At 48.4% G+C, this 13,624-nt stretch overlaps 1 protein-coding gene across 1 annotated transcript in view; it reads right to left on the reverse strand.

Moving 5' to 3' along the window:
• Positions 1–13,077: 13,077 nt before the first annotated feature.
• The window catches only part of GSX1 (GS homeobox 1), a gene marked incomplete at its 5' end in the record, with an annotated part of 996 nt that continues 449 nt past the window's right edge, over positions 13,078–13,624 (reverse strand). The window contains one exon of the mRNA XM_006773680.1: positions 13,078–13,463. Within this exon, the coding sequence (XP_006773743.1) occupies positions 13,078–13,463 (386 nt within the window). The remainder of the gene's footprint in view (positions 13,464–13,624) is intronic.

The following is a 13,624-nucleotide window of genomic DNA, read 5'->3' on the forward strand; positions in this document are numbered from 1 at the left end:
CTTACAACCTCCATCATATTCAAGTTTCCACTTGTACATTCCTTCTCAGAGAAGCTTCTCTGATCACTCTACCAAAAATATCTTTTCCATAACTCCCAGATTCTTTATAACATACCCATTCCTTTGGTACTTTATAACCATCTTGTTTACTTATGTGTTTTTGGGATTCTCCCCTGCGCCATCCCCCCCCCCCCCACCCACACACAAACTGGTTTGGTGCATCAAAAGAATGTTTGGTAAATGAATGTGGTTTTAGAAGGTTTTAGGGCTGAGGTACAGCTCCTGACAGCAGTGTTGGCCTTTTAATTAGGATAAAGAACTTTTTCATGAAAGAGACTGAAGCTATTAAAACTTTTCTGAAGCCCCAAAGCTTTACTGTTTACAAAGCACCTGCAATGCTTTCCGATGTGATGATGACTCATCCATTTAATAAATATTCATTGTGCTTCTACTGTGTGCTGGTCATTTGCTGACAGAATGGTTTGTGAGATGGGTCCTCAGCTCATCACCCAACAGGTCATTGCTTGTATTCTTCAGAGCGGGCTCCCGAGGCCTGTTGTGGAGGTGGAACCCAGTACCAGCTTCAGAGCTAGGGGTCCCGTTTGTGTCTTGCTTCTGCTATTCCGGTCTTCTGACTTGAGGCAAGTTGCTTTGTTTCTCTGAATTGGAGCTCATGTAGAAAACAGAGAGAATAGTAATAATAAAGAACTTTAAGAATTAAGGCTCTCCTTCAACCCCTTTCTCCTCTTTCTGTGTCCACCAACTCTCCTGAACTCTCCTGGCCACTGAAGAGAAACTCAGGTACTCTGCCTCCCAGCAGCTCCAGCAAAAACGTTCACAGGAGGTTCAGTCCTAAGAGACTGCCTTCCTGGTGGCAGGTGTTTATCCAATGGGTTCATTTCTGGTAACTTGTCAATGCTGGCTGCTCAGGTAAGGTTGTTATTCTGCAGAAATGTCTGCATTTATCAGAGATCAGGGCTTTAATGGAGGATTCTAGTTCTAAAACTGGCAAGTGAGAGAGAATTTTCTTGGCAGGGTGAAGGGGCCCTTTGTGATCCTCAGATCACAACAGAGGGGAGTTGATCTCAATGCAGGTTTGTATCTGCGAGAACTTTCTAGACAACAAGCATGAAGTGATTGTGTGACAGCTGCTGAAGTGCAGTGGTCTCCCCTGCCCACTCTTCCTTCCCTACCTTAGCCATCACAAGTCCTTCAAAATAAAAATCCTTAATCCAGTCAACCTAGTTCAGCACTAGATCCCTCTGTACCCCTCTAATCTTACCTCTCCAGGGACTGTACTCTTCACACTCTCATCCCTGGGCCTTTTCTCAGTGCCTGAAGAGGGCCTTGTGTCTTCTTAGCACAGGCCCTTTGCACAGATGGCTCTTTCTATCACTTCCTGCCACACCTTAAACTTTGCCAGGTTAACTCCTCTTCATCCCTCCCAGTCATAGTCTGGTTTTTCTCCTCTGCTTTCCTCACCAGATTATGGCTTTCCTCCAATTTGTGGTGATTTGCTTCAAGTCTTTCTTCCCCTCTCGAATGTCAGCTTCATAAATCAGGATAGTTTTGCTCACCATTACCTGATACTTAGCCAAGTTGGAGCTCAACGAATATTTGTTGAATGAGCAAATGAGCTGAGAGGAGAGAGACAGAATCATCTGGGAAGTTCAGGAGAGGCATTGAGGTGCAATGGCTGCCCTGACTGTCCACCTCATCTCTGCCTGGGCATCCCTGGAAAAGGCAGGGTCCAGCATAGCCACAACCCCAGGGAGGCAGCTCCTGGTGTCCTTTTAGGCTGAGGCAACCCTGTCAGAATTCCCACACCTGACAGAGGAGCTGATGCCATGCACATGAGCTTTCTCTGCATGAAGAGAAGATCTGAACACACATGGATGTACCAGTCTGCAGGGCCCACCATCGCAGAATTACCACAGGCTGGGGCTCAAACAACAGAGATCACAGTTCTCACAGTCCTGGAGGCTGGAAGTCCAAGATCAGTGTGGTTTGGTTTCTCCTGAGCCCACCTTCCCTGCCTTGCCTATGGACACCTTCTTGCTATGTCCTTACATGGTCTTTTTCTCGGGGGTGTGCATGTTTGCCTCCAAACTTCCTCTTCTTCCTTTTTCTTATTTTGTTAATCCTCACCAGAGGATACTTTTCCCTTGAGTTTTAGAGAAAATGGAAGGGAGGGGGAGAGAGATGGGAGAGAGACACATCAATCAGTCACCTCCTGCATGTGTCCTGACCAGGGCCAAGGATCAAGCCTGCAACCGAGGTATCCATCCTTGACCAGCATCAAACCCCAGACCCTTCAGTCGGGGGTTGGGGGTGGAGGGCAATGCTCTATCCACTGAGCCAAACAAACTAAGGCCAAACTCCTCTTCTTATAAGGACACCAGTAAGATTGGATTAGGGCCCACCATAATGGCCCCATTTTAAGTTACTCATCTCTTTACAGGTCTCATTCCAAATACAGTCACATTCTGATGTTCTGGGGGTTAGAGCTTCAACATATAAATTTTTTTTGGGGGGGGGGCGGTCACAATTCAGCACATAACAATGGATCATGGAAGTACCTCATGATCTGATCCCAAACTATAACAGGAGAGGTATAGAATAGAGGACAGACCCAGCCACGAACCTGAATTATATTTATTTATTTATTTATTTATTTAACCTCACCTGAGGATATTTTTCCATTGCTTTTAGATAGAGTGAAAGGGAGGGAGAAACATCATTATGAGAGAGACATCAATTGCTTGCCTCCCACAGGTGTCCTAACCAGGGATCACATGCCCTTGACTGGGTATTGAACCTGTGACCCTTTGTTGCGAGGGCGGATCTAAACACTGAGCAAAACCAGCCAGTTGGTCTGAATTATTTTTGAGTAATACTATGTACAGATTTTCAGATCCATGACTAAACTTCTAACAATAACAACAACAAAGTATAGCAATATGACCAGAAAGCCTGTTATCTATTTCACTTCTCATCCCTGATCTTTCCTCAGTTCAGGTCACATTTCCACAGTCAGTAATTCACTAGGAAGCCTGTTCTCTATCCTTCCACGTTCCTGACTCCCTTGTGTAAGAACTGGGTAGTCAGGTAGACAGCGGCTCCTTTTCAGTCTATTCATTCAGCTCGCACTGATTCTCCTCTGAGGCCAACCAACAAGGTACTGTTGGAAATGGCTCTCCTTTTCTGGGGAAGAAATCTTCAGGGCTGACTTCTCTGACAGTGGGCACTCTTCAGAGAAAAGGGTTTTGAGGCGGGAGGTGATAAAGGCCTCGGCAGGAGCTTGGAAGACAGAGGGTGGTTGGTGAAGCTGTGGGGAGGTGTTGGAGGAGGAAGATCCCGGTGGTGAGCATGGATGGAATGGGGTCAGCCAGCAGGATGAGTAGGGGAGGGGAACATGGGTAAAAAGACAATTTTAGGATTCAGTACTTTCATTGAATTCATTATTTTCCAGACAAGAAGAACATGAATCTATGCACACACGTGATTCTTACCAAGTGCCAGGCTCTAGGGCAGTGATGGCGAACCTATGATACGCGTGTCAGAGGTGACACGCGGACTCATTTTTTGGGTTGATTTTTCTTTGTTAAATGGCATTTAAATATATAAAATAAATATCAAAAATATAAATCTTTGTTTTGCTATGGTTGCAAATATCAAAACATTTCTATATGTGACACAGCACCAGAGTTAAGTTAGGGTTTTTCAAAATGCTGACACGCCGAGCTCAAAAGGTTCGCCATCACTGCTCTAGGGGCACAGAGAGGAAGAAGACCCAGTCTCTTGCTTTGAGTAGCAGTACTTTGTTGGGAAGACATGAGTGAATACACAGAGCATGATTCGCCGTGGTCAGAGCCCAGCCAAGCACCTGGCATGGACAACATGCTTGATTCATTTAGTGAATGAGTGAGGCACTGTTGTGTAGAGGGGAAAACAGAAGGACGGATTCCCTGAGATGAACAGGGCTGGTCCCACCTGCGTTGGTGCTGAAGGCTGAAAAGTACTGTGTTAGGTTGGCCATGGGAGAGACAGACATCTCAAAGTGAAAGAGAGCATTTGCCAAGGCAGGGAGCAGCCAGTGGTGTGGGGTCCACATGCACATCCAGTTAGAACACAGCATTTGTACACAAGTCCGCACACTCTGGCAGCTTTCTGATTGTGGTCCTCATCTTTCTCCAGCCTCCTACTGGTGTTTCAGGCCCCATGCATTCCAAACCTAATTGGGCATGCCTGCTTGTATGCCCTTCATGGTGTGCACAACCCTATCAAGCTCCCAAAGACGTTGTGACTATGGATTTGCTGTTAAGCTGTATTATTGAGTTCACAAATTCAACTTTCAGAAATCTTACCAAACAAGGGATTTACAAAAAAGTTTCAAACAGAGCCGACTGACTACATTTCCCATGACAATCAGCTTGTTTACCATTCCAAGGTACACTCTAACTGCTGTTGACATGCTCATTTGCATGCCAATACCCAGAATGCTTTTCCAGCCTTCCTGAGCTTGGGTTCTGCCACTGAGTTGAAAGGTTTATTTACACATACAATGCATGACAACTTCATTTTCTGAAGCATCTTTCTTACAAACCGTATCCCAAAATGCCTTCAGTCAATGAAAGAACTTCAAAATCCTTCTGGGCTAAAGGGGAGTTCAGCTAGCTTGTGCATGCTCAAATAAACATTTTAATTAAAAGATGCTTGAGGGAAATGAGATTTTGCTTATTACGGAACATGTCATATTGTGCTTGGCATATGGGACCAAGGTTGTGAAGAAAAATTGTGTCACCACAGGCAGGTCAGTGTTTGCCCCTGTGCACCTCAGGCTGAACTAGGATCACTGAAGGGCTTTTCACTGGGTGACTTTCTTACAGCTGGAATTGCTTTGCATTGTGGCCCATGATGTTCTCCCTGAATATAGGGGAATCAGGCATAATGGCACAGTAATTGAAGCATACACAGCTACATGCAATTTTCCAATTTTAAGAGTGTAATAGTAAACATTGATGTGACTTGATAGTCCTGTGACCTTTCAAGACAAGGTGGGCTGGGCTGTGAGAATTGTTCTATGGTGGGAAGGGAGACTTTCCTGCCTTTTTGTCCCCAGAGGAGGGAAATGTAAAAGTCCTTTAGGAAAGCCAAGTTTGAAGGTATCATGTAGAAAATCGCCAGATTCTGTGTCAAATGCAACTTTTCAATTGGTTTGATATTTTATTTCTTCAATCACTTGTGCATCCACAAGGCTCAGATATTAGGGTGGGTAGGAGAGGAAAGCCATGATGTGAGACATCCTGGTTATTTGAAATGGTTATGGGTAGCCAGGCTGTTACTTTGGATGAACAACAAATTAACAGCCTCCCAAGCCAGTTCATAGAGAAGAGAAGGCATTTTGAAGCGGTTAAGAAGGTGGATCCTGGCTCTGAATGTCAGCATCTCTGCAGCTGGCAGTATGACCCTGGGAAGTCATTTACTAGCAATCTCTCTGTGACTCAGTTTCTTGTCTGTGGAATGAGGATTACAATGATTGCTACCTCCGGGGTTGTTAATAGGGTTAACAGACTGATATATGTCAGGTAGTTAGTAAGCATGCAGTAAATATTGAATTCTTCAGTAAGTGCTTGTTGCTATTATTTTTAATATATTACAATAGCCCTTCTCAAACATTTTGGTCTTGGGACACCTTTACATTCTTTAAAAGTATACCAGACTTCAAAGAGCTTTTGTGTACATGGGCTATTTCTATTAAGATTTACTGTATTAGAAATTAAAACAGACAACTTAAAATATTAATTAATTAAATTTAAAACACAGTAATAAACTTATTCCTAAATGTTTATAATAAAACACTTCCTAAAATGTTTTATATAACATTTATGTGAAAATAACTGTACTTTTTTTGAAACAAAAATATAGTAAGAAGGGTGACACTGCTTTCTATTTTTACAAGTCTCTTTAATGTCTGGTTTCATAGAAGGCAGATGAATTCTTATATCATTTCCTGCAATCAATTTTTGTAGTATATTGTTTTGCTTGAACTATATCAAGAAAATCAGCCTTGCCGAAGCCGGTTTGGCTCAGTGGATAGAGCGTCGGCCTGCGGACTGAAAGGTCCCGGGTTCGATTCCGGTCGAGGGCATGTGCCTGGGTTGCGGGCACATCCCCAGTGAGGGATGTGCAGGAGGCGGCTGGTCGATGTCTCTCTCTCATCGATGTTTCTGTCTCTCTATCTCTCTCCATTCCTCTCTGTAAAAAATCAATAAAATATATTTAAAAAAAAAAGAAAATCAGCCTTATACATATATATAGTTAAAAAGTGGAGGGGTATTTTAATAGCATTTTCATATGATAGTGTATAGTCCTCTGGATACCACACTGAAATTTGAAAAGTGGTTGTTTCTTGAATGTTAGTTATAATGGGGAATCTGAAATCATATCAATAAAGTTCTGTCTCAATTATGCTGAAATCTGCTGGTCCACTTTTCAGTTTCAATGGATCTTTTACCTATGCCTAATTTTTCAAGCACCACACATTGGTCATTGGAAAATATTGGTTCACTGAGTCATGCATATACTGGCACATTTTGTAATATAATATTTTGAAAATGTGTTTGTTAATGTCATCATCTCACCAGAAAAATCCAGGTATTGAGAAGATGTCAAGTTCACAGCGATGGAGACCTGTATCCCAACATTTCAATTTTTGCTTGAAACCTCAAGTTTTATAATAGGGAACAAATGTAGCAGTTGTTTCTCTTCAAGTAACTGGCTCACTTTGTTTTCAAAACAGGTCTGTCAAATAACCAAGTCTGAATGACTGGTGTGTTCATCAGTCCTTCTTTCACGTAAAATGGTTTTCCATGAAAAGCGCAGTGAGTTTAGCTAGCCACACAGCCAATCACCGGGTGTTTCTTCTTGAGATGACTAATGTTTGGCATACCTTCAAAGTTGAGTTTTAATGAAATTATAATTTTAACTTTGTACCAAGAACAATATTAGATACCACAAGAGTGTTTTTTCACTGTGGTTGTGTGTGTGGGGGTCAAGAATACAGTGACCACTACCTTAGTTTCTCTCAAGCACCGGCCTTTTTACCCACCACTGCTTCTGCATCCCCAGTGCAAATGTCACACAGTAGAAAAGGAAGATCATGACTTAGCATTATTATGAAAATAGCTTTGACCTGTTAGACCCCTTGGACCCATGGGACCCATGGTGCCCACTTTGTGAATCGCTGCTCTGTAACATGAGGCAGTAACTGGTGTCCAGGGTGGAGATCTGTAGTTTTGTTTGCTCAATAGCCCTTCTTCAGAGACTTCAGCCCCCACCTCCTGTGTTCTACTGAGGCCTCCAGTCACAGTATCCATCCACGGGCCACACCTGCCCACAGCCACAGGATTGTCATGCGATTCAGGCAGAGCCAGTTTGTGCTTAGATTCAGACTTCTGGAGGAAATGTTGGGCCCAGGTCCCATGCCTATGTCTGATTTGCTGGGGAAGAGGCATAGCAGTAAGTAGTCCTTATTGGATCTTGCAGTGAAAAGTGGGACCCTGGCAGTGGAGAACCCCCACAGTGTGCAAATATTTACCTCAGTAGATGCTTGCTTTTTTCCAGAATTTAACTTACAGTTGACAAACAAAACTGAGGTACTCATTAGAAAGAGGAGAAATGGATGTATTAGTGCACACAGAGGGATGACCATGTGAGGACACAGGGAGAAGGTGCCATCTGAAAGTCAAGGAGAAAGGTCTAACCAAAAAACAGAACACCTACTAATGTCAGTTATACTCCCTGACTTTAGAAAAGGGAAGGCTGAGATCCAGGAAGATCATGCTTTATCCAAAGTTATAGAATTTGTTAGTGGTATAATTGGGGCTGGACCTCACTCAGGTTCTTGATTCCCTGCTCAGAGCTCTTTTCTCTACAATCTTATATTCTTACATTACCATGGGGGGTGGGGGGCGGGGAGGTGGTATCTAGAGAGCTCTCACCAGACTAGAATTAGAATTAGTCCTCTGGGTTGCCATACAAAATACCAAAGACAGGGGTGCTTAAACAACAGAAATTTATTTTTTCTTAATTATGGTGCCCACAGTGGATATCTGTAATTTTGTTTGCTCAATAACCCTAGAGGTCCCAGATCAAGGTGTTGGCAGGATTCATTTCTTCTGAGACCTCTCTCCTTGGCTTGCAGATGGCATTCTCTCCCTGTGTCCTCATGTGGTCATCCCTCTGTGTACACTAATGTCTGGTGTCTCTTCTCCTGTTATAAGGACACCAATCATATTGGATTAGGGTCCATCCATATGACCTCACTGAAACTTAATTACTTCTTCAAAGACCCTGTTTCCAAACACAGTTATATTCTGAGGTCCTGGGGGTTAGAGCTTCAACATATAAACTCAAAGGGCACACAATTCAACCCGTAACAGAGCAACTCCAGAATTCATAACATCATGAAATCAAGGAGACAGACATCACTTCTCTGTGGCAGCTCTCTGGAGGTGGCTTTGGGGATGAGTCTAATTCTGTGGAGCCAATGGAGGTGGCACCTGCTCTCAAGGATCCAAAAGCCTAAAGCTCAACCTGACCAGTGGGGAAGTTCCTCACTACAGGCTCAGATCCAGTCCAATCAGTTGCCCACTGACTGGTGGCACGGGGCAAGACTCCTGAGTTCCTTCCTTATCTGCTTCTACCTGAAATGGGTGCCGAGTCACATGCATCCCAGTGTACCACCTGAGGGAACTTCCTCCCTAGAGCTGAAAATACCAACCACTGACTGATGCCTGGATGCAGGGCTGGGAGGTGTCAAGTTGAAGGTCTTAGATTTCTTTGGTGGCTTCAAAGACGCCTTCTAGAACCAGGACTTGGATTCATAGTGACAGATCATCTAAAGCAAAGCACTTAACTTCAGGATAACCTGGTTTTCCTCCTAGACTCACCAATCTTCTTTCCCTTCCTTTTGTTACACACACACACACATATGCACACACACACACACACACACACACACTTCTATCAGTATGTTAGTACTAGAAGCTCCTCTGTTTATCATCATATACAAGACTAGGAAAATCTGGAAATATTTTTGGTTGTCACAACTTGGGGTAGGGGTGCTATACTTGCATCTAGTGGATGGAGACCAGGGAAATTGCTGAACATCCTGCAATGCACAGGTCAGTCCCCCACAGAGAAGAACTGTTGGGCCCCAAATGGCAGTAGTGTGGAGATTGAGGAACTGGTCTAAGTGAAGATGGAAAGAGAACCCATGTTTGCACTTCAGTGGTTCCCAGCACCTGAGCAGTGCTTAGCAGAGGAGCCATTTCTGACCCTCTGAGTGACTAATGCCAGCGGGTCCTGAAGATGTTGGCACTTGTGTGTATTCTCTATCCTCTCTGTGATAGATGCTGCTCTAAGCCTGTGTGTGAGTAATCACTTTTCAGCATTCAGTACAGAATGTGGCACTAACTATGCCCCAGGCACAGGAATAGGCATGACAAGTAACAAGAGCAACAAACTACATTGGTTAATATTTATTGAAACTTGGCAGGCATTGTGCTTAGCATTTTATGTGAAGTCTATCCTATAATATTGCACAACCTCCCTGCATAGCAACCATTAACACAACCTCCACTTGCAGACGGGGAAGCCAAGGCCCAGGAAGGCCCAGTGGCTTGCCCCAGGTTGCCGTGCTTGTAAGTAACTGGTGGAAATGGACTGAAAAGCCACGTAGATGCGAGGGTCCGAGCCTGGCCACTGTGCTGCATGGAGAAAAGAAAGAGCTGTCCCTGGAATAAACTCTCTAGGTGGATTCATGACGCTTGATGATAATTTCCAGGAAATTTAATCCTGACAACCCAGTTTGATTTTAATTTCACAATTTTCCTTGCAAGTCCCAAATTCCAGCTCAAAAGAGTGGGGGCTTAAAGACTAGCATCTCCCTACATGAGAAGATCCGTTTCCCGTAGCTTATCAACGCAGGCTCTCCCTTGCCTCCCTACCGACCCAGGCAGCGGAGGAGCACCGTGGTGCAGCCCAAGGCCCAAAGAGAGAGAGGGCAGGGGGAGGAGTGTTTGACCAAAAGCGTGCTGGGACTCAAATGCCCATCACTGCCGCTCCCGGCTAAGGCTGGACGCCGAGAGCCCTGCGCGCAGCAGCCACTGGACTCCCACTGCCGCGCTCCGGTCACTTCCTTGTTAACCGCTGGAGGCTGCGTTTTCTCCCACTTTGCCGGGCAGCCCACCAGGAGCGAAAAGGCTGGTCTGGGAGGGGGATGGGGAGATGAAAACTTGGGTAGAGAAAGCTGAGTTCGAGAGGCACGATCCTGGGAGAACTGGACCTGCGTGGACGGCGCGCAGCCGTGGATCTGCGGCTTCTTCTGGGAGCAGGTGTCTGCGTAAGGTGGCAAAACTGCAGAATTGGGAGGGGATACGCTTTCGGTGGAGGTTCAGCCTCTTCACATCTCTCCACGTTCCGTTTTCATCTCTCCATCCTCGACACACCCCACCCCAGCTTCCCCGCGGGCCCATCTCCCAACTGCCTTTCTGGTCCTTCACCGCACCGGCAGTGGGCAGCGGGCAGCGGGCAGCGGGAGAGGCCCGCCACAGGGGCCTGTGGCCAGCCCCCTCCTAATCCAGGGAAGGAGCGGCCTCAGAACGAGCCCTCGGTCCCTGGGAGCCTTGCTGCCCCGCCGCTGGTCGAAGGCAGATTGGTGGATGGCGCTGGAGCTGAAGGATGCGAGACTTCACGTCACCACTCACGAAGGGCTGTCTGGCGGGGCAGCGTGCCAGCGACACAACACTGAGGGCGGGTCAGAGTCACGGATAAAAATTAGTTGGGGTTCTATGCCTTTAAGCACCTGGGCTTCCTGGGGTTGGCAAAACCCTTCCCGGGAGGGCGCGTTACTGGTCCTCGGCGAGACTGGGGTTCAGACTGATGGGGATGGGGGGACAGTACCGACAGGGAGGCGGACTGATTCTCATCTCTTTGGGGCGCAGCCCACACGTCTCGCTCTGGGAAGAACCTGGCGGGACCTCTCAGCGGGGAGCCGGGCGGTTCCTACCTTTATTCCCGGGAACTGGGAAGAGCGCTCCGCACTTAGCTTGATGTGAAGGAGACCGAAGGTTTTATAAATAAACCCATCTTGTGTTGAGCAAACCCAAACTAGAGCTCCTCTCTCCCGAGAAAGACGCGAGTCCGCGCTCCCCAGGGCGTGTGTGCGGGTGGGTGGGGTTTCTGGTAGGAAAAGAAGCGCCCAGCCTCCAGGACTCGGAATGGGAGTCCTGGGGCACCGTGAGAACACAGACGCGCTGCTTCCCACATTCAATGACCCAGCGGCAAAAATACCTCCCCCGGGAGGCCGAGCGCTTCCTGTCTCAGGAGCACCCCCAAACCCGCACCTCCTGTTTCTACTAGTCCCGGTGACGCGTAAAAACCCGCACATCTCTGCGCAAGGAGGGCGAGGGGATGATTCTAAGCTTCAGGGGACTGTGGGATGGTGACAGGATCCGGGAGAACAGGAGGTTCTGAGCCAGGCTCCGGCTCACAGGGCCCTTCTGGGGGATTCAGGCGCAGGATCGCTGTGAGTTCTAGGAATCGCGCCCCTGCTAGGTGCACGAAAGGAATTTACCTCAAAGCAAAGCGAGGGGCCTTCCCGAGAGCAGGCCGCGCCAGCCGGCAGGGAACCTGTCTCTAACAAATCGTTAGCAGTCGGAGCACTGCGAGGGACAGGGTTCCTGAGCGGCCGCGGGATGATCTCTGCCCTGGGGATGGAGGTCGGCACAGCCAAACCCAGAGGGCTCTGCGGATGAGGGCTGGGCGTGAGGGCTAGGGGTGAGGACCCGGTTGTAGGCGGAGGGGGTTACAGGTGTTAAGATCTGAGGCACAACGCGGGGAGGGACGGCTCCTTCCCCGGGAGCTCAGCTCTCTGCCCTCGAGATGCCTGTGAGCCAGACCCACCCGAGCTGGATGGAGACCAGGGAGCGCACGCGGCCAGCCCAGCGGAGTGTCTGGCGGGCTGAGCGGGTAGAGACGCAGAGCAGAGCGCGCACCTGCCGCCCCCTCCCTGCCTCGCCCCAGCTGGAAACCCGAACCCAAGCCAGAGCCCGTCCAGTCCACTGTGGAGGCCTCGGGATCCAGAGCCTAGTGGATTTCTAAGAAAAAAAAGTTTATTTTAAATTTCTTACAGAAATAAATAAATAAATATCTTCTGGTGTTACAGAGACCGCACAGTCACACAGCCAGGCCTGGGCGGGGCGGGTGGGGTCTGGGGTAAGAGAAGGGATTTCACAGGAGGAGAGCTAGAGCCGCTGGGGGAAGGCAGAGCACCCCCCCCCCAACAAAATTAATTCGGTTTTCCCCGACCTGAATATCGAGGGCGACATTTCTCTTCTGGAAGAGGAGCTGGGGGACAGCAGGGCTGGCTGAAGGAGAAGTGGGCTGGCTGGACTTGGAGGCTCCGAGGCCCCTCGAGGAGGGGCAGAGAAAGAAAAGGAAAAAACAGGGATTCATAAGTGTGAGGGTTGGGATAAACGACCACAGGAAGGAGGTGGGGAGGGAGAGAGAGAGAGAGAGAGAAAGAAAGACAGAAAGAAAGAAAGGAAGAAAGAAAGAAAGGAAGGAAGGAAGAAAGAAAGAAAGAAAGAAAGAAAGGAAGGAAGGAAGGAAGGAAGGAAGGGAACAGACATCCTAGGGGTGAAAGGCTGGGCTTGACCCAGGGTGGGGGAGAGTAGAGGAAGCGAGGAGCCCTGAACCAATTCAGAGAGTGCAGGCGAGGAGGTGCTGAAGGCCCGCAAGGCGCTGGGCCGGGCTGCGTGCCTGCGGAGGCCGCTGTGCCGCGTGGCTGAGAAGGACTCGGGCTCTTGCAGTGTTCACAGCTTGGAGTCCGTTGTGAAGGGCCACGGGCCCTGGGATGGGGATACCAGGGTCTCTGCCAGCTCTCAGGGCCCCGGCCCTCCGCAAAGCGTTGCCAAATCCGTGCGCGGTCGCCATTTGGCCGCGGCGTCCGAGGATCCGTCTTTGAGGCTTACGAAGGGCCTGGGGTGGGAAACCTGGGGAGTCACACGTCTAGGGAGTGACCGTGAGATCCCGGTCGTCTTTCCCCGAAGAAGACGGAGACATGGGCAATTCTTCGTCATCCTCTGAGCACTTGGCCGAGGACAGTGACGCGCACTTGCAGCCTTGCGGTGCGCCCCCGCCGGCACCGGCGTTCCCGCCACCGCCACCGCCGCGGTGGTTGCTGCCTTTGCCCTCCTTCTTGTGCTTCACCCTGCGATTCTGAAACCAGATCTTCACCTGCTTCTCAGACAGATTCAGGTAGGTCGCGATCTCGATGCGGCGCAGGCGGGACAGGTACATGTTAGAGGCGAACTCGCGCTCCAGCTCCAGCAGCTGCGTGCTGGTGAAGGCGGTGCGCATCCTCTTGCTGCTGGGCAGCTGGTTTGAGCTGCTGTCTGGGGGAGTGGGGGTGAGAGAGGGAAGCGATCAGACCGTGCGCTGTGAGCCCGAGCTTGTTTGGCGGACTTTAGGATCCCAGGACTTTGGTCTATCACCCACCGCTTTGCCCTAACGCAACACACAGCGGCATGACGGCGGGCCCCTCCTTGTCAAGCCC

This window comes from Myotis davidii, unplaced genomic scaffold, assembly GCF_000327345.1.
Source record: "Myotis davidii unplaced genomic scaffold, ASM32734v1 scaffold65, whole genome shotgun sequence".
Classification (NCBI taxonomy): Eukaryota; Metazoa; Chordata; class Mammalia; order Chiroptera; family Vespertilionidae; genus Myotis; species Myotis davidii.